The sequence below is a fragment of the Salvelinus fontinalis genome, chromosome 7 (assembly GCF_029448725.1).
Source record: "Salvelinus fontinalis isolate EN_2023a chromosome 7, ASM2944872v1, whole genome shotgun sequence".
NCBI lineage: Eukaryota > Metazoa > Chordata > Actinopteri > Salmoniformes > Salmonidae > Salvelinus > Salvelinus fontinalis.
In genome coordinates this window covers 58,254,978-58,276,512 of record NC_074671.1, presented here as the reverse complement: position 1 = coordinate 58,276,512, position 21,535 = coordinate 58,254,978, and the positions used below count along the sequence as shown (strand labels likewise).

General features: G+C 46.4%; 1 protein-coding gene across 1 annotated transcript; it reads left to right on the top strand.

Annotated features, from left to right (window-relative positions):
- The first annotated feature begins 6,371 nt into the window (after positions 1-6,371).
- Positions 6,372-20,781, top strand: LOC129859863 (rho GTPase-activating protein 20-like). Its single transcript, XM_055930055.1, has 15 exons — positions 6,372-6,850; positions 10,537-10,622; positions 11,936-12,106; positions 12,216-12,365; positions 12,786-12,827; positions 12,937-13,105; positions 13,231-13,297; positions 13,447-13,635; positions 13,849-14,030; positions 14,173-14,337; positions 15,344-15,468; positions 16,309-16,498; positions 17,373-17,475; positions 17,623-18,599; positions 18,699-20,781. The coding sequence occupies exons 1-15, from the start codon at positions 6,755-6,757 to the stop codon at positions 19,524-19,526; spliced, it is 3,540 nt and encodes a 1,179-aa protein (XP_055786030.1). The 5' UTR covers positions 6,372-6,754; the 3' UTR covers positions 19,527-20,781.
- Positions 20,782-21,535: the final 754 nt, after the last annotated feature.

Sequence of the window (21,535 nt, the reverse complement as noted above, 5' to 3'; positions counted from 1 at the left end):
TGTCCCGAAGCAAGCACCAGTTAGCCTTGAGCTAGCCTCGAGCTAGGCCCATCTGCCGGCTAGCTGAAGAGCTAGCGCTAGCGCCACTGCGCCAGACCCCCTCCGTCTGAGCAGACCACCCCCCGGGCTACTAACTTTATACGCCGCGTGCTAGCTTAGTGGAGGCCTCCTCTGCTCCATCTACGGCTGCCCCCTGGACACTATGATCACTTGGCTACATAGCTGATGCATGCTTGACTGTCCATTAATTCACGGTACTCCATTCTGTTTATTTGTGCTTTACCTGTCGGCTCTGTACTTTAACTCAGGATCTGTGTGTAGTTAATCCGACCCTCTCTGCCTAGTCGTCGCCATTTTTACCTGTTGTTGCTGTGTTAGACTAACACCCTGTTATTGCTGCTGTTATCTTACCTGTTGTTTTAGCTAGCTCTCCCAATCAAGACCTGCAATCACTTTATGCCTTATTGTATGTCTCTCTCAAATATCAATATGCCTTGCATACTGTTGTTCAGGCTAGTTTTCATTATCATTGTTTTGGTTTGCAATGGACCCTGTAGTTCCACTCTCCGTACCTCTGATACCCCCTTTGTCCCACCCCCCACACATGCGGTGACCTCACCCATTGAGACCAGCATGTCCAGAGATACAACCTCTCTTATCATCACCCAGTGCCTGGGCTTGCCTCCGCTGTACCCGCGCCCCTCCATACCCCTGTCTGCACATTATGCCCAGAATCTATTCTACCACGCCCATAAATCTGCTCCTTTTATTCTTTGTCCCCAACGCTCTAGGCGACCAGTTTTGATAGCCTTTAGCCGCACCCTCATCCTACTACTCCTCTGTTCCTCGGGTGATGTGGAGGTAAACCCAGGCCCTGCATGTCCCCAGTCACCCTCATTTGTTGACTTCTGCGATCGAAAAAGCCTTGGCCTCATGCATGTCAACATCAGAAGCCTCCTCCCTAAGTTTGCCTTACTCACCGCTTTAGCACACTCTGCCAATCCTGATGTCCTTGCCGTGTCCGAATCCTGGCTTAGGAAGGCCACCAAAAATTCTGAGATTTCCATACCCAACTATAACACTTTCCGTCAAGATAGAACTGCCAAAGGGGGAGGAGTTGCAATCTACTGCAGAGATAGCCTGCAAAGTTCTGTCATACTTTCCAGGTCTATGCCCAAACAGTTCGAACTTCTAATTTTAAAAATTAATCTCTCCAGAAATAAGTCTCTCACTGTTGCCGCCTGCTACCGACCCCCCTCAGCTCCCAGCTGTGCCCTGGACACCATCTGTGAATTGATCGCTCCCCATCTAGCTTCAGAGTTTGTTCTGTTAGGTGACCTAAACTGGGATATGCTTAACACCCCGGCAGTCCTACAATCCAAGCTTGATGCCCTCAATCTCACACAAATCATCAAGGAACCCACCAGGTACAACCCTAAATCCGTAAACATGGGCACCCTAATAGACATTATCCTGACCAACCTGCCCTCCAAATACACCTCTGCTGTCTTCAATCAAGATCTCAGCGATCACTGCCTCATTGCCTGTATCCGCCACGGGTCCGCGGTCAAACGACCACCCCTCATCACTGTCAAACGCTCCCTAAAACACTTCAGCGAGCAGGCCTTTCTAATCGACCTTGCCCGGGTACCCTGGAAGGATATTGACCTCATCCCGTCAGTTGAGGATGCCTGGTCATTCTTTAAATGTTACTTCCTCACCATATTAGACAAGCATGCTCCGTTCAAAAAATGCAGAACCAAAAACAGATATAGCCCTTGGTTCACTCCAGACCTGACTGCCCTCGACCAGCACAAAAACATCCTGTGGCGAACTGCAATAGCATCGAAGAGCCCCCGCGATATGCAACTGTTCAGGGAAGTCAGGAACCAATACACGCAGTCAGTCAGGAAAGCAAAGGCCAGCTTTTTCAAGCAGAAATTCGCATCCTGTAGCTCTAACTCCAAAAAGTTCTGGGATACTGTAAAGTCCATGGAGAACAAGAGCACCTCCTCCCAGCTGCCCACTGCACTGAGGCTAGGTAACACGGTCACCACCGATAAATCCGTGATAATCGAAGACTTCAACAAGCATTTCTCAATGGCTGGCCATGCCTTCCTCCTGGCGACTCCAACCTTGGCCAACAGCCCCGCCCCCCCCGCTGCTACTCGCCCAAGCCTCCCCAGCTTCTCCTTTACCCAAATCCAGATAGCAGATGTTCTGAAAGAGCTGGAAAACCTGGACCCATACAAATCAGCTGGGCTTGACAATCTGGACCCCCTATTCCTGAAACTGTCCGCCGCCATTGTCGCACCCCCTATCACCAGCCTGTTCAACCTCTCCTTCGTATCATCTGAGATCCCCAAGGATTGGAAAGCTGCCGCGGTCATCCCCCTCTTCAAAGGGGGAGACACCCTGGACCCAAACTGTTACAGACCTATATCCATCCTGCCCTGCCTATCTAAGGTCTTCGAAAGCCAAGTCAACAAACAGATCACTGACCATCTCGAATCCCACCGTACCTTCTCCGCTGTGCAATCCGGTTTCCGAGCCGGTCACGGGTGCACCTCAGCCACGCTCAAGGTACTAAACGACATCATAACCGCCATCGATAAAAGACATTACTGTGCAGCCGTCTTCATCGACCTGGCCAAGGCTTTCGACTCTGTCAATCACCATATTCTTATCGGCAGACTCGGTAGCCTCGGTTTTTCTAATGACTGCCTTGCCTGGTTCACCAACTACTTTGCAGACAGAGTTCAGTGTGTCAAATCGGAGGGCATGTTGTCCGGTCCTCTGGCAGTCTCTATGGGGGTACCACAGGGTTCAATTCTCGGGCCGACTCTTTTCTCTGTATACATCAATGATGTTGCTCTTGCTGCGGGCGATTCCCTAATCCACCTCTACGCAGACGACACCATTCTATATACTTCCGGCCCTTCCTTGGACACTGTGCTATCTAACCTCCAAACGAGCTTCAATGCCATACAACACTCCTTCCGTGGCCTCCAACTGCTCTTAAACGCTAGTAAAACCAAATGCATGCTTTTCAACCGTTCGCTGCCTGCACCCGCACGCCCGACTAGCATCACCACCCTGGACGGTTCCGACCTAGAATATGTGGACATCTATAAGTACCTAGGTGTCTGGCTAGACTGCAAACTCTCCTTCCAGACTCATATCAAACATCTCCAATCCAAAATCAAATCAAGAATCGGCTTTCTATTCCGCAACAAAGCCTCCTTCACTCACGCCGCCAAACTTACCCTAGTAAAACTGACTATCCTACCGATCCTCGACTTCGGCGATGTCATCTACAAAATAGCTTCCAACACTCTACTCAGCAAACTGGACGCAGTTTATCACAGTGCCATTCGTTTTGTTACTAAAGCACCTTATACGACCCACCACTGCAACCTGTATGCCCTAGTCGGCTGGCCCTCGCTACATGTTCGTCGTCAGACCCACTGGCTCCAGGTCATCTACAAGGCTATGCTAGGTAAAGTGCCGCCTTATCTCAGTTCACTGGTCACGATGGCTACACCCACCCGCAGCACGCGCTCCAGCAGGTGTATCTCACTGATCATCCCTAAAGCTAAAACCTCATTTGGACGCCTTTCCTTCCAGTTCTCTGCTGCCTGCGACTGGAACGAATTGCAAAAATCTCTGAAGTTGGAGACTTTTATCTCCCTCAACAACTTTAAAAATCTGCTATCCGAGCAGCTAACCGATCACTGCAGCTGTACATAGTCCATCTGTAAACTACCCACCCAATTTACCTACCTCACCCCCCATACTGCTTTTATTTATTTACTTTTCTGCTCTTTTGCACACCAGTATCTCTTCTTGCACATGTTCATCTGATGATTTATCACTCCAGTGTTAATCTGCTAAATTGTAATTATTCGATTTATTGCCTACCTCATGCCTTTTGCACACATTGTATATAGATTCTCTTTTTTCTACCATGTTATTGACTTGTTTATTGTTTACTCCATGTGTAACTCTGTGTTGTCTGTTCACACTGCTATGCTTTATCTTGGCCAGGTCGCAGTTGCAAATGAGAACTTGTTCTCAACTAGCCTACCTGGTTAAATAAAGGTGAAATAAAAATAAAAAAATAAAAATACAAATATAGCTAGCGAAAACAATAGACCATAGATACTATCAATAGGTGGGTACATACAAATATGGCTAGCAGACGTGATACACATTACAAAGGAATAACATGTAGGCCTATCTGAAACACTACAAAGAAAAGTACTACAATTGTTGCATACAACAAACGTAATCAAAAGTTGCCATAAAAATACTTAGTACTGATGAGAATGAACCTTTGTGGATGCATTTAAAAACAATCTTGATGACAATTCAATGTCCCAGTTTTATCTGACAGTCTTTCAGCGTCAGTGGCAATTGAGGCATACTGTCAGTAGAACAATGGTCAATTGGTCGATTCAGGGTACTCTGACTATGATGGGGGGTATCCACAGCTCTTTCAGGCCATTCTTGGGCAGCTATAAAGAGAGACGTGAGCCACTAGATTATGGCTATCAGGATGAGGATCGCTGCCACGGGACAAACAGAGTGGATACCAAAGGACAGACTGTATGTGATCGTATCTGATCACATCTGTATGAACCCATTCTAAACCAGAACCAGAACAGAGCTCGAACCGAAGTCATTCAGCTCACATCTCTGGCCCAGTCTCCAAGTCCAAAAACTTCACTCTGTATATTATCTGTACAGAGGATGTGTTGCCGTTACAGAGCTGACACAGCAGAGGAATCTTTCCATACACAGATGTGTGTGAGAGAAAAAGAGAGAGAGTTTGTCTACTGTTGGATTGGAGGGAGGGAATCTACACACTTGATAAATATTTATCTCACACATCAGTCTCTCATTTATTGGCAATAAACATCTCCTGCCTCTGACGTCTGCAGCTCATACAGGCTACGGAGGGCAGGAAGGAACATCAAGTGATAGGAGTAACTGTAGATGTATTCTAACCATGTCTGTTACATTGGTTTGGAAGAGCGAATGTAGTTCTCAGTTTTCAGTCATGGTCTACATGACCCTGTGTTGCTAGTTGCTGCAGGTAAATTGGAGAGGTGATGTCCTCGGGACCTTGTATAGCGAACGGACACACTCCTCTCTGCCTTTTTCTTTCTGGAACATTGGCTCATTAGGGAAGCTGATTAAATCGATGGGACGAGGGTCAGGCCAACCACTGGAGGGAGAAATGCTGTGCTGTGATGAACATGGAGAGAGGGAGGAGGAGATGAAGGAAGACAAAGACAGAAAGAGGTAGAGGGAAGTATAGGGTTGTTTGCAGAAGTGAAAGGGAAAGAGGCAGGGACAGAAAGAGTGGGGGGGGGGGGGGGTTGAGGGAGAGAGGGATAGGCAGAGTGAGAGAGAAAGATAGGAATGTAGTGTTAGTGATTGTAGTTGGCGGCTCTGAGGGCTCTTCGCCACATGTTTTGTCTGTACAGGGAGACCAGACGTTCCTTTCTAATGGAACCCTAAAGAGCACAGGCGAAAAGCCACTCAAATCCTCTATCTAATGAAATAACAATGTGTCTGTGTGTGCCTGAAAAAGAGGGGATGTCAAGAGAAGTTAGGAGTGATTTTACTTCTTCTCTTTTAAATTTCAACCAAATTTTTAATTGAGGACTAATTAGGTTCCAGGAAACCGGCCCTCAAGATTAAAGGAGAGAGTTGAAGTTTCAGAGAGACAATAATGAGGGTATGCAGTACTTTCTCTGTGTTCTGTCTGCCCAACAGCCCAAGGCATTTCATTATCACCCTCATTCATCTAATCATCTGAGTTTCTGAACCACTTTAAATGGGGCTATGATTGTGATTGGTTTGGGGAGCACACACTGTCCTGGTTCTTCTCACTTTAGCCCAGTTTGTGCTCCACTTCTGTCTGATGCGGCAGTAAAATGGATCTTATTACATTCTTTCTTTTTTTGAAACGGAGTTACAAGTTTTACAAAGTTTTGGGTCCCATTTCTTATCTCCTACTCTTATAATGACAGTGGGCACAGTGCCCTCTGGCCTATTACAGTGACCACCTGTTAATGAATGCCTATCATGTCTAATCCCTGCTGATCATGATAATAAAAATTGTGTTTTTCACTAACAAGTCTAAACTTCAAAGCTCACCTCAAGTCTTGGAGGAATACAACAAGCACATAAGATTTTTGTTATCAAGCTTGTAACATAGTCCCACTCTCATTGAAATGTTACCTGGTCCATTTTCCCGCAGATATTTCCCTTAAAAATAACCAACTCTTTTCTGCCAGACTCTGTCTGCAGTAGGACCCAGGGGCCACCGAGGCGCCGACTCCACAGGGCTCACGAACTCGTGTGTAAGGAATTGGCACAGCCAATTTGTTTCAGTGTGTGGAGAGCCTGAGTGAGGTGCGTGCATAGTGGACCTATAACTTGTGAAGATGTGCATGACTTAGACAGTTCGTTTTCAACACCAGACAACTAAACTTTCATTATCACCCACGACGGACATAATACCGTATACAGATCCTGTGCGTACTTTATACGACTTTGGTTGGACTGCAAGGCGTCGACAGGAGAATTGACCTTTCTTTCGCACATGCACAGCGACGCATGGGTGGAATGCTTCTAACGAATAAGGACTTTTATGGAGTTTCTTTCTTTACTTCGTCTTTGGATAGCGTTGGGACAGTAGAGCGCGGTTGTAGCTCCCCTTTTCCCGCGGAACACTACCTGGATGGAAACCATGTCACCACAGCAACAGAACGAGCTGAGCCGCAGGACGTCACTCACCGGCGAGTCCAAGACCAGCACGCAACATGAACACAAGAGGGTAAATTAACGTCATAGGCCAAATCATGTGTTTTTACGCACTCATTCCCGATTCATGTGTGTGTGATTTGCTGTGTTTCAAAACAGTGAAAATACTTTTTTGGTCAAGTTGCTTATTGCAATTGTGTTGTGTTGCGCGCTCTGTGCCCCGTAGCGCACAGGCTCACACGGGGATTGCGGGTGCTATGTTCGGACTCACGGTGTTCGCAGGAGGAGGGAGTAAATCGCCGTTAAACCGAACCCTCCAGTTGTAGATACTAATCAGAATATCTATAGACAGATCCAGGAATTAGGCATATACAACTCAGTTATTTGCTTTAAACAGCACTACTTGTTGTATATCCATGCGTATATGTGAATTGGTGACATTTAAAAAGCGTTTCAATGCTCTGAAAACGTAGATCTTATGCAGTATATCAAATATGACACCTTCGTTTGAAACTTTAGGCCTTTATCATATAGCCAACTGTAGGTTATTATAGGCCAATGATCAACAGTTGGAATGTATAGATTCCCCCTCCGCAGTCTTCTGAATCAGTAGTTGTGGTGTTTGTGTAAAAGCTATGGTGTTCTGTAACCGGATATTTCAGTCTCTGGCACCACTATAGTGTCTGGCTGCGTGAGGACTGGCAGCCTTTTGCAATAGGCTTTACCCACTGCTCTGCTTTGTGTGGAAATAGCAGCTATAAGCAAGCCTGCCATTAATACCCTGACTGCTTCAGTAATTGATCGTTTTAATAACTATTTCATTTATCTATCCAGTCACAAGATCTACTGTGCATTCAGAAAGTATTCAGACCCCTTGACTTTTTCCACATTTTATTACATTACAGCCTTATTCTAAAATGTATTCAATAGTTTTTTCCCCTCATCAATTCTACAAACAATACCCGATAATAACAAAGCAAAAAAAGGGTTTTATAAATGTTTGCAAATATATAGAAAATATAAACCGAACATTTTACGTAAGTATTCAGACCCTTGACTCAGTACCTTGTTGAAGCACCTTTGGCAGCGATTACAGCCTCAAGTCTTCTTGGGTATGACACTGCAAGCTCGGCACACCTGTATTTAGGGAGTTTCTCGCCGTCCGTCTCTGGAGGTCCGTCTCTGGAGATCCTCCTAAGCCCTGTCAGGTTGGATGTGGAGCGTCGCTGCACAGATATTTTCAGGTCTCTCCAGAGATGTTAGATTGGGTTCAAGTCCGGGCTCTGGCTGGGCCACTCAAGGACATTCAGAGACTTGTCCCGAAGCCACCCCTGCGTTGTCTTGGCTGTGTGCTTAGGGTCGTTGTCCTGTTGGCTGTTGGAAGGTGAACCTTCACCCCAGTCTGAGGTCCAGAGCGCTCTTCATCAAAGATCTCTCTGTACTTTGCTCTGTTCATCTTTCCCTCGGTCCTAACTAGTCTCCCAGTCCCTGCCGCTGAAAAACATCCCCACAGCATGATGCTGCCACCCTTACGGTAGGGATGGTGCCAGGTTTCCCCCCGACGTGACGCTTGGCATTCAGGCCAAATAATCTTGTTTCTCATGGGCTGAGAGTCTTTAGGTGCCTTTTGGCAAACTCCAAGCGGGCTGTCATGTGCCTTTTACTGAGGAGTGGCATCCGTCTGGCCACTCTACCATAAAGGCCTGATTGGCGGAGTGCTGCAGAGGTAGTTGTCCATCTAGAAGGTTCTCCCATCTTCACAGAGGAGCTCTGGAGCTCTGTCAGAGTGACCATCAGGTTTTTGGTCACCTCCCTGACCAAGGCCCTTCTCCCCCGATTGCTCAGTTTGGCCGGGTAGCCAGCTCTAGGAAGAGTCTTGGTGGTTCCAAACTTCTTCCATTTAAGAATGATGGAGGCCACTGTGGTCTTGGGGACCTTCAAAGCTGCAGAAATGTTTTGGTACCCTTCCCCAGTTCTGTGACACAATCCTGTCTCGGAGCTCTACGGACAATTCCTTCAACCTCATGGCTTGGTTTTTGCTCTGACATTCTCTGTCAACTGTGGGACCTTATATAGACAGGTGTGTGCCTTTCCAAATCATGTCCAATCAATTTAATTTACCACAGTTGGATTCTAATCAAGTTGTATAAACATCTTAAGGATGATCAATGGAAACATTGATGATCAATGGAAGCATCTGAGCTCAATTTCCCTGATGGGTTTAACATAAATAATTGGTCCGTTGAGGAAACATGAGTATGCCTAAAGTCATGACATTCAAGAAGTTTAAGCTGCCTATCAATCATTGTTTTTGAAACCAGTGGACAGCCAGTGATAAATGTGCTCTTGCATCAGCTGCACCGTGCGGATCCAAACCTATGGAATAAAAGTGGGGCTTTTATTGCTCTGTCTAATTCATGCTGATAAAAAAAAAAAAAAAATCCATAGGCCTACTGGACACATGCTCAAACTTGCTCACTTTTGATAGACTTAACGGGGAAATCTGTAGTTGCTACATCCATTTTTGTACTTATATTTACATTAATATATATAATTTATATAATTTAATCGTATTATTTATTATTATATGTAGTAGAAAGCGATGGGTTAGAAGAAGCCTACATGACCAACCCATAAAGTAAAATGTAACATCCATATATGGCCAGCTATGTAAACTTTAACATTGATTTATCCTGCAATAGATGTCGTTCAATTGGTAACATACATTTATGTCTTCTTCTAATGCCTCTTAAGGGGAAAGTAATCTAAAAGTAACTGAATCTAATCAGATTACTGAGTTTGGGTAATCCAAAAGTTAGGTTACTAGTTACCTGTCCAAAATTGTAATCAGTAACAAACATATTACATTTAGAAAGTAACCTACCCAACCCTGCTGTTAACATGTTGTAATGCAATTAATCAGCTGTACATTGGTGACCTCAGATGAGGTATGACTGACCCCACAGTTGTACACAGGGTTACCTGTATTTTTCAGAGTGGAATAACATCTGATTTTCCTATTTACGTATTCACTTTATATTTTTTTACCTTAAAATAAGATCATCCACCCTCCAATCCAATTTGAACTCCCAATCCAATTAATGAACAACATTTATCGTCCCTCAAAAGGAAAGTTTCTCCAGAGCTCCCTACAGTCTACACCTACAGTACATTACAGGAGACATCCCTCACTGAGAAAGAACCCCAGTCCTCTCCTGTCAGACGGGACACCTCAGCCCTGTTATATAATTAAAACCTCCATTGTTAAATTCACTTCCCTCAAACTGTCTGCTTGGAGGCCATGCTAGCGGTGACTGCTGACACCAAAGTCGATGGCGAGTTATCGCACACATCTTGTGTAAACGTTATCTCTTTACCTCAGACTTGTGCAATGTTGTGGCTGCACCACAGTACGCTTTTTAACCGTTCTTTTATCAGGATATGCTGTATGTGTCTGTCCAGCCAGCCAGCTGCTGCTGTGTACTGTAAATAAGGTAAAACCCATTAGAGAACATTAGTCAGAGTTGAAGACATATTTGGGCTGCTGGATCAGAGTCTCTGCTGTGTTTGGCGTGTCCGTACAGCTCTCTCTGTTTCCCTCCATCTCCACTCCTATCATACCCCTCTCTATGTTTCCCTCCATCTCCACCACTATCATACCCCTCTCTCTGTTTCCCTCCATCTCCACCCCTATCATACCCCTCTCTCTGTTTCCCTCCATCTCCACCCCTATCATACCCCTCTCTTTCTCCTCCACAGAGGATGAAGTCTCTGAGCCATCGTCGACAGTCCGCTCCCTCTCTGGTCATCAACAAAGCCCTGACCAGATCCAGAACTTTCTCCAGGTACATTGGGGGACCAGGGACATTTCACATAAACGACGTGTAAAGGTCAAATCCAAGCTCAACAAAAATTACACAACTCAACTTTTCCTGCAAATCTCCCATCAATATCACACTCGGAGCTTGAGTTAAGTGGGTTTTCCAGTTAGGATTAAGCTCTCAAGGTAGAGCTCTAAGTCAACAGTTTCCATTCTATTTCTAAGGTTCTCTCTTGGCTAGGGAAGTGGCCATGGGTTGTGATGATCATAGACCAGAGAGGTCAAGGGTCACACTGGCTGAACATGAGGAGACAGTTTGTGCGTGCGAGTGAGTGAGTGTATGTACATGCATACCCTGGTCAAACAGAAGGAGACAGCAGTGCACTCTTAGGAAAAAAGGGTTGTTAGGCTCTCCCCATAGAATAACCCTTTTTGGTTCCATAGAAGAACCCTTTTTGGTTCTACCTGGAACACAAAAGGGTTCTTCAAAGGGTTATCCTATGGGGACAGCTGAAGAACCCGTTTAGGTTTTGGATAGCAGCCTTTTTTCTAAGAGTGTATTATCAGTCTGAGTTAGCTGTCTGAAGGGACTGACCCAAACAGGGACACAGAGCAGACATCCCCCTCCCAGCCTGGATGTGTGTCAGGGTCATTACTGCTTAGACGACCCCTGGGACTCTGAGCTGTGATTGAGAGGAGTGGAAGGAGCCAAGTTTTAATTGAGTGAGAGTTGCGCCTACGTCTTCCAAATACTCGGAGGGGTGATCTCATAATCTGCACCACATTACAGATGCTTAACAGGAAGGAGCGGAACGACTTCATTACTACGAGAGGAAAATAGTTTTTCCATCAGTTTGTGTGTGTGTGTTCACATGCTATATGTCAAGGCAGTTGGGAAATGAATGGTTCACATTGATCTCCAGTTGTTGTTACACACACCAAGCTCCTAGTCCTAGAGTGGTTCTCCTCTCAGGCATCGCTAATCCTCTCAGATAGCTAATCCATCCCAATCAGGATCTGGGATCTATTAATATCCCTGGCTTTGACCCTCTGTCCAGGGCAGTGAATAACCATATTAAAGAGATACTGGAGGTGTGTTCATCTGCCCTGGTGACTACTAGCCTAACTGACCCCTTTCACAGCAGGGTCACATTCCATTTAATTCAACACTTCAAACACAACCACATACCCCATAATGTTGATTCCCTGAACTGAAGTTCCTGCATAAATGTTTAAGATTTGTTAAGATTGTTTCGGTTGTATAATTTGGTCAGGAAAGAATATATTTATTCTGGAACTGTGTTTAGATTGGATGTATACCTGATATTTTCTCCCCAGAGAGAGCTTCCTGGTTCCTGTCTGTCCAGAGACGTGCCCATTGGTCCAGTCGTTCCTGTGTCCTGATAGGGCGTTCCTCCTGCACGGCCACGTCACGCTGAAGACTGGGCTGCAGACGCAGGACAGAGACCTCTTCCTCTTCACCGACATCCTCATCATCGCCAAGTCCAAGTAAGAGCAGGAGAGGGAGGAGGAAGGTGGGAGATAGAGGAGGGAGGATGACAGGGCAGTGAATGAACATTAAATGAGTGTGTCTCTGACATCTGTTTGTCATCCTCAGGTCTCCCACACACTTCAAGCTGAAGGCCCAGGTGTGTGTGGGTGAGATGTGGACAGCCCAGTGTATGGAGGACGTATGTGAGGGCAGCACCAACCCAGAGAGGAGCTTCGTCATGGGCTGGCCCACCTGCAACTGTGTGGTCACCTTCAGGTACACAACAGACATTCTGGGTCTGCACTCTGCACTGCATATTTCTGAGCAGTGAAGCATTGCGTCTGCTAAATGACTTAAATGTAAATGTAAATATACACAGCGGGGAGGCTGGTGGGAGGAGCTATTGGATGGGCTCATTGTGATGGCTGGAATGGAATTAATGGAACTGAGTCAAGCATGTGGTTTCCATATGCTTGAAGTGTTTGATATCGTTCCATTTATTCCATTCCAGCCATCCCAATGAGTCTGTCCTCCTGTAGCTCCTCCCATCAGACTCCTCCGATATACATTATGACCTTTTATAGGTTGTATATCTTTCAACCTGGGACGTTTTTACAGGTGGTTCTATAAGTTGCTGTAGAAAGTGTTTAGGTTGCACGTGCTGCTGTTCTGACGTTTATGGTTTATCTTTACCAGCTCTGAGGTCCAGAAGGAGAGATGGCTCTCCCTGCTCAAAAGGTGAGCAACAGATAAGCCTTCATGCTTTCTTCTACTGCAAACGTATGTTGATGTGTGTCCAGTATGTGTTCTGCCTGTGGGCTGGATCCTAACTTTCCTGTTTTTCCAGTCGAATAAAAGAGGAGAAGGAAAAGGATGATCCTAAAACCATTCCGCTGAAGGTGTTTGGGAAAGGCATCGGGAGTTGTGCTCAGGCCGTCAGTAAGACCTTGGGTGTCAGTAACTCTGATTCAACCAATGAGGTTGTCCGACTCGCTCTTCAACAGTTTGGTGTCACGGTGTGTATAGAATCGAGCAATACTGTTTTTTTTGTGTCTTGTGTTGTTGTTATCTTGACTAATGTAGTTTTTTAAGTGTTTTTGTTTATCTTGGATCTTAGAATATCTTTGTCTGTGTTCCATAGAGCTGTGTGAAGGACTACCAGCTGTGGGTACGCTCCAAGAGGGACAACGCCCCTTACCCTCTCATTGGTGAGATTCTAACTAAGGTCTTGTCTACTGGTTGATTCCCTGGTGTGTTAGTTGAATTAGGTGTTGAGTCAGGTGTGTTAGTGCTAGCCTGGAACTAAATCCTACTGGAACCCCTGATCTCTGACCTTTACGCCCTAACCCTCTCCCAGGTCATGAGTTCCCTTTCAGTATCCAGATGAGTCATATGCGGGAGCCCCTGGCCCAGCCGGGCCGCAGGGACACAGTTCCACCTCCAGACAGACAGAGGGCGATGCACCGCGACCAGGTACAGGTGGACAAACAGTGCCAGTTCATCCTAAAGACCCGATGCAGCTCCACAACAACAACGCCTGTGATTGGTGAGGACTGAGGAGGCGCTTAATGTACTAATACTAGTCTATAAAAGGTTTATTAATGGTCTATTACTGGTCTGTTACTGATCTTCCAGGATTGGCTCGTTTTTGCTGTCACGCTTTCTCTTGTTACTCTAGTGCTTCTCTCTGTGTCGCACTGCAAATGATTTGATCTCTCTGTTGTGACCACGTCCTGTCTGACCTGACATCTCTCTCCAGTAGACCCAGCTCAGAAGCCCTTCAAGCGAAGGCGTTCTCTCATCAACTGGGCTTTCTGGAAAGGCTCCAATCCTAACCTCCACAGTTCCTCTACAAACCTCTCCTCTCCTGCCCCCGGCTACCTGTTTGGCCAATCGCTGAGCACCATCTGTTGGGACAACTCCCTGCCCAAGCCCGTCATGGTGAGGCGATGATGTCACAGTGACTTCAGAATGACATCATCACAGTGATTTGAGGAAGTCGGTTGAAAATGTATCAATCTCATCTGCAACCTCTCTCTCTCTCTGTCTCTCTCTGTCTCTCTCTCTCTCTCTCTCTCTCTAGGACATGCTGGTGTTCCTGTACAACGAGGGTCCGTTCACGCGGGGGATATTCCGACGGTCAGCGGGGGCGAGGGCGTGTCGTGAACTCAGGGACAGACTGGACTCTGGGGCTCAGGATGTCCCGCTGACACGGGAGCACGTCTTCATCATCGCTGCTGTGTTTAAGGTACACTCTCTAAAACACGCTAGACAACTCTGAAGTCTGTGGCGGCAGAATTACATCAATTATACCAATGTTATGATGTGTTATGTAGGCCTTATGGCAGACGGAGGGTTCAAGTGAAGTGGAACCAAATGTACTTTCATCACCTGAGGAAAAACAGGTTTAAGCTTTGTGCTTAGTAAATCTGGTCACCTTGTTGGAGCATGGCAGATGAAGCTGTAAAGAAACATGCGGCTGTCACATTGATGCTGTAGTGTTGAGGTTGGGCAAAAAAAACAACTAAAATAACCGCCTTAAACTATATAACTGATCAATGCACCATCATACCAGGTCATTTAATGCTTTAAAATGGCTGCAGAAGTGCAATTTCTTACCGATCTCTAGAGCTTCCGTCCTGTGAAATGACATCAACACATACAGGGGTAGTTGCTGGCTAGCTACAGCGGCTACATTTAGCTAACGAACTAGCTACGTCAGTCGCGGCGAGCATGACCAGAATGACACGTCGATGAACCACCAAAGGCACACTCCATTTTCTGTTTGAAAATTGAGAAAGAGGCGGAGTTGGACCGTTTTTCGTGCCCAAAGTCCACCTTTAAGCCTTGTGAATGACTAATGTCAGGGAAGGACATTGTAACACTTGGCAAGCAAGGACATTACACCTGTGCCCTTGTGGTGTGTTGTCGTCAATCCAATTATGGACTCGTATCTCTATGGGTGACACATCCGAGCCCGTAGCAATGCAGCACAGGCTGTGCCAAAAACAATAGCTAAATAGAGATAAGGTTGTCAAATTTAATCTGTAGCTCATAATCTGTTCATCTGGTAGGGATCCACTGAATGAGTCTGAAGACATTAACAGTTACATCTAAAAGTCTATGACAACAAATGAAGGTGTCCACCTTAAACTTCACCTCAAAATGAACTTCAATGACATTTTACTGTCGTATATTTTTTCCACTATAAATTGTGTCAGTCTAGTGACTCTGGTCTCTGTCTCGACATTCAGGACTTCCTGCGGAACATTCCGGGCAGTCTGCTGTGTTCCGATCTCTATGAACAGTGGATGGATGTGATGGAGGAAGCAGAATTGGAGGAGGCAGAGGAGGAGGAGCAGGCACAAGATATAACGAGGTAGACGGACACTTTCCATCCTCACCTGTATCAGCAGTAGCCTACTCGCTGAGTAATGAACCAGGTGACTTAGTTCTGAAAGGGAAACTCCTCTATAGGGATTTAAGAGTGCCAGGATCCACTGCTTCCATCAGCTCAGTGTTCTAATCACAGAGAGTTTTATCTCAATTGTTCACAAAGCTTTTCAGCTAGCTCCTCTAAATGGGCAGAGCCCAGGGTTAGGGAACTGAAGAGAAGGACTGGACAGCGTCAGCACGACTATAGGCCACTTTAAAGTAGGAAAATATCGGGCAGACCGAATATTCCTCCTGGGCATTCAACTATTTGTTATCGATTCGTTCCACCCAGTCACAAGGGAGCCGTGTGAGAGAGAGAGAAAGAGTGTGAACTGTTCTGTTATCATTCATTTCTGTGCCGGAAAGCAGAGTCCATGTTCAGATGGAGGTAGAGGTAGCCCTTTAAGACAGATCTAGGATCAGATTACCACGTTACTTGAATCCTAATCAAAACCATCAGGCTAATGAGAAACATTTGACCACGTATCAGTCATTAGGGGCAGCTTGTACCTACACAAATCAAGTTGTATTTTGTTGTATTTTAAATTTGTGTGACTGTTCTTGTCTATCAGTGTTTTGTTACTAGTCAAGTGTTGTGTTTTTTGTAGTCACAGGAAGAGTAGCTGCTGCTTCTACAAAAGCTAATAGGGATCCAAATAAACAAACCAGCGTCTGGAGTTTTTCCTGTCAGGGAAAACTCAAGACCCTGTTCATACTGTAAATAATACACATTTTGATAACCAATAATAACCTTTGACCCATCTGTGACCCTCCTTCTCTGCAGGCTGATTGGTCTACTGCCCAAAGAGAACGCCCTTCTGCTACGCCACGTGGTCGCCGTGCTGCACGGTATCCAGGAAAACGCCCATGACAACCAGATGAACGCCTTCAACCTGTCTGTGTGCATTGCTCCCAGCATGCTCTGGGCCCCGGGCCCCAGCAGCCCCGAGGTGGAGGGCGAGGGCGCCAAGAAGGTGAGGGGACGACTGGAGGGGTAATGCACATAAGCACTTTCCCTTGGCCCCTAACCTTTATCTAGGCTAGGCTCCACTTAAGCTTTTATCCTGTAACTTAGTGAATGGTAACTCAAACACTGGAAAACCACAGTAGAGTAACAGTTAACATGTAGCTGGGAACTCAACAGTAATGAGACGGTAGCTGGAAACATAACGAGCTCGCTAAGAAATATGCAACACATTTCCTTCAGCCTGCAGGGTCAGCACTGTTCTCACACTCGTCTTGTGATGCACACACACACACACACACTCTACCCCTGCCCTCACAATGGGTGTTGTTTTTTATCTAATAGTGTAGCAGTTAATTCTAATTCTATGGCTAACAGAGTTGTCTGACGGCTCTGCTAACATAGCAAAAATGTATTATGCAACAAAGGCTTAGGTTACAAGTAAGTTCATGTGTTCCATAGCCAGTTCAATAGCCCCTAGAAGCTTATCTCGCGTGCTGAGACTGAAAATACAGACAGAGCAACATCAATGTAACCATCAGAGCCCTTTTGGTGCTGCATTTGTGTCAGTTCATCACCATATCAACAGAATGTCCAACCCACTCGGAATAGATTGTTCTTTCTCTGAGAAGGTTATCTGGTAAATTTTCATCACTCACGTCACTCCTGCGTTCCTGTTTCATACAGTTCGAAAGCTGTGAAGCCATTTGTCCTACGAATAGACTCACTTCTCTATCTTGGAGACTGATTTCTCATGAGAAAAACACAATGTATATTAAATGCTAGTTATTTGTTTAACTCAAGGCCTAATAAAAAGATACATAGAGCTCAGTATCTGTAGAAGTTCCTCCAGGTTAAAGACCTGTCCCCTGTCCTGTCCCTAGGTGTGTGACCTGGTGAGGTATATGATAGAACACTGCCAGGAGGTCCTGGGACAGGATGTCACCTCTGTGTTTGGAGGTCTACCCCGGAAACGTGCCGAATCGGGTATCACACACACACACACACACACACACACACACACTAACATCTCTGTTTATGCACAGATTCCCCTGCTCAAAAGCACACGCCTTCTAATTTTCTCCTCTTCCTCTCTGTTCACCTCTATCTCTCTCTTTCTCATTCTCTCCACAGACGTGTCTTCCTTCCACCTGACCGACTCGTCTTATGACAGCCTGGAGAACATGCTGAATGATGACAGCAGTGAGTCTCCATGCCTCCACACCTCACGGCGGCGCTGGAGAGCCAAGCCCCTGCAGGGCAGCCTGGACTCGGTCCTCACCCTGAGTGACTGCGACCTGGAGCAGCCCGACCTGGACACAGACCCCAACACCACAGACCCCCAATCTGGCAACCACAGTGATACGATCACACAACCTGGATCTGGCAACCTCCTCCAGCCCTCAACACCAGCCCGAGGCAGGACCAGGAAACTCAGCCCAGCTGCGCCCCCCTCCTGTCCCAGCCCACCAACTCCTCGGAGGGGGGGGAGGAGGTGCTCCGAGCCGGCCATAGGGTACTCTGTGGCCAGCTTCGTGGCGCGACTGGCAGGGAACGCAGACAGGCTGGGCAGCATCGATGACCTGGCTGGAGGTGGGGAGATGTTTCACAGCTTACGGAAGGATGGACAGACACACGGACCCACACACACAGGGGACTGGAATGGCAGTAAGGGTGTGTGTGAGGGTTCGGGGTCACAAGGTGCACAGACGCGACGCCGGGATGCGAGCTACTCCAGTCTCTCTTCGACGCCCACCTCCCCTACCCCCCCCACACGCTCCTCAGTGGACTCCCTGGACAGCCTCCTCTCCCACTCCAGCATCCAGTCCGCTGCATTCTGGCAACCCAGGGTGGGACCCAACGCTGCAAGATTGACTCCCTCCCCTGTCCCTCCTGGTCCTCCTGTCCCTCTAACCCCCATATCTTCCCCTACTTTAACCCATAGTCTACCCATCCCAGCTCCAGGCCAGGAGCTCAGTCTCAATATCTCCCCGCCGAAGGAGATCCCTTCCTGGGGTACGCTGATGGGCTGCAGGGGGCTCCATCCCAACACCTGGTTGAAGAGAGGCCGCAGACTGTCGCTGTCGCAGCAGGAGGATGAGGGGGGAGTGGTGAGTTCCATTACATGTGGTTGTTGTTTATTAGTACTGTTCATTCATGGAAGGTCTCTCACACACACTCCTAATTTCTCTCTCTTTCTCTCTCTGTAGGTGGGTTCCACTAACAAGACTCTCCCCACTAGCAAGTCATGTCAGGATAAAGGAGGGCTGAAACAGTCATCTGAGGACCCCCCCAAGTCCAGCCTGGCCAGCTGCCCCCCAAAGGCAGGAGGGTTGCAGAATCGCGGCAGGGTGACCAAGGACCGAAGATCCAATCAAGGCTCGGTGAGCCCACCATCATCGCGCCAGAGGTCCCTGGAGCATTTCCACTCCTGCCGCTCTCCCTGCTACCAACCAACAGACAGACCCCTCACTGTCAAAGAGCTGAGAGAGATACACAGCCGGGCCTGCGCAGCGAGCAACACAGGATATGATGTCACAAACCAGGGCAGCCGTACCCCTCCCCAACATGTGTTCTTTGGGCAGGGTGGACCCAGCTTGTCCCTAGCCAGGCAGAAGTCCCACTCTCTAGCCCCAGGCAAGGATGGTCTCTCCGGGGGCAGGTGTTCCCAGCGCCGGAGCTCCGAGCCTGGGGCAGCACATCTAGGCGAAGTTCTGGTTAAGGCCTCACACCCGGATAGGCTTCACAGAGAGGCCAAACTGGGTCAGAGGTCAAAGTCAGTGGACGGGTCCCAAGACCTGGGGTTGAAGGTGTCCGACACGGACCAAAGCGGGGCTCCGAGGTTTTGCCTGTCTCCCTCTGCCACCAAGGCTGTGAGGGACTATTTCTCATCTCACACGCACAGCAATCCCCATAGTGGGCAGCAGGTGGCGCTAGCCCTGATTCAGGGGCAGAGGGAGCGGCTCAGGAGGTGTAGTGATCCCATTCTGGAGCCTGACTTTGACCAACTGCTCTTTGCTGAAGAGTCCTACGTGTGAGACCATCACTGGTTGTGAACAGTCACATAAAATGCTTCTACATACAGCTGTGAATGTACAGGTAGAGTCATGTAGGACCATAACAGAACCAAAACATAGCGCTTATGAGAATCACAGATATAACAGCCTTCTGCTTATTGTGGACAAACATTCCTATACTTACAATGCACTTTGCTTTTCACAATCAATTGGTAATAAGACTCTCATATATTATTATAGATTCTACTAAAAGAGCTCACTGAAGTGAATGTATCATGTACGTATTAGGACTAGCGAGGGAAGAGTAGATTCAGATTATGTAATGTGTTGTTTTAGATCGCAGAAGTGAAGAAATGTACTTTAGGGATCAGGCTATTTGGTTGGATTACATGTGAGATTATTCACAGGGACCCTTGCAGTGAACTGCCCATGATCAGTATAAGATTACAAAAACGTTTACTTTTAAACAAAAATTCCTTACTAAACCGTGTCATATTTAGACAGTGTATGCGAGGCTGTGATTTTGCATTGACAGTATTTTGTAAATAACAAAGACGATCTTGACTGCCAATGAATAAATGTTGATAACGACAAAGCAAAGTGCTTTAAGCTTACAGCTGTAGTGTTTCCTCAAAATACTTCTCAAACTCTGTATTTCAATATGTACTGTATATGTGGCAGGATGTCTGTGTGTCTGAGAGATGTTGTGCTCCATTCACTCTGTATTGCTGAAGCGTTACTGATTCTGCGATCGAAATGTAAAGGTCGTTTCCCGATTGAGCTGACATACAGTATGCAGCGTTTACCGTGAATGCAGTCTCCGCAAAAGCGGGAACGTTGCCTTTAAATTTCAATCACGCTGAAAAGCTGAACTTCCACGATGCGGATTGAATAGAGCCCTATGTTTGTATAGATGTGTCTGAGAAGTATACATTAATTATATAATCTGTACGGTAAATTTACAGTATATGCAGTATGATTGTTCGCTTATTTTCTACATTTGAAGGTATTCATTTCATACTAATTGCTGCCAATTGTCTTATGTGCATTTTCACATAGCTTTCTACACCATAAATTGTGCTTTGTTCTCTTTGTATTTGTGCCCATAGGATGCTTTATAATGTTTAAAGTGTACACGCTGTGCTGTATTGAGATTGTACAAGCTGGCAGATACCGCCGCTGCTTTAATAAACTGGCTACTACACTCGTTTGATGTGTAACGCATAAGATAATCAGATCATCGAATAAAACAAACCACCTTGGCTAGTAAGACTAATGGTGCCGTCGTTTCGTTTTCTTTGAAATGTTCTCAGTCCTGTAGCACCTGGGAAAATGCCTTTTGGAAGTTTGTATTCAACTCAATTACACCCAAACCCCACTGAACTCAAGTTCAGCCAATCACCCACTGTCACCTCAATCAGCAGGGCTGGTGCACCCTGGGGACTCCAGAATGCCTGTTTGATGCCAAGCTGTTCTGAATGACTGATGTAAGAACTTATCTAATTAATTCTGCCATGTTGCCAACCAATTATCCTAGCGCAGTAACTTCAAACATAGATCCAGCTAATAATATCTACAAAATGTAGATTAGGGTGACTGTCATAAGAGGAAATCTACTGATGCACAACCACATTTCTAAATGGCACCTTGTGTATTCTACTATTATAACTCTCAACAGCCCCTGACTTGAGTCCCCACCCAAAATGAAATAATATACATTTGTCTACAAAAGGGGGGCCACGGGCTGCCAGTTTCCCAACCCGGATGTAGATTGTATGTCGTTCCTGTTTGGAAAGAGATTAGCAGGCATACCAAATCAACACATTCTGGTTCTATTGTTTGAAAACAGACTTCCCAAAGTAAAGTTTAAAAATATATATAGAAATGCAACATGTAAAGTGTTAGTCCCATGTTTCATGAGCTGAAATAAAAGACCCCAGACATTTTCAAATACGTACAAAAATATAATTTCTCAAGACGTGTTTACATCTGTTAGTGAGCATTTCCCCTTTGCCAAGATAATCCATCCA

Excerpts from the sequence above, each read along its gene's own strand:
- LOC129859863 (XM_055930055.1), top strand. The coding sequence starts at position 6,755 with ATGGAAACCATGTCACCACAGCAACAGAACGAGCTGAGCCGCAGGACG. Across the intron at positions 6,851-10,536 it reads CGCAACATGAACACAAGAGG|AGGATGAAGTCTCTGAGCCA; the intron begins GTAAATTAACGT and ends TCTCCTCCACAG. Across the intron at positions 18,600-18,698 it reads AGGAGGATGAGGGGGGAGTG|GTGGGTTCCACTAACAAGAC; the intron begins GTGAGTTCCATT and ends CTCTCTCTGTAG.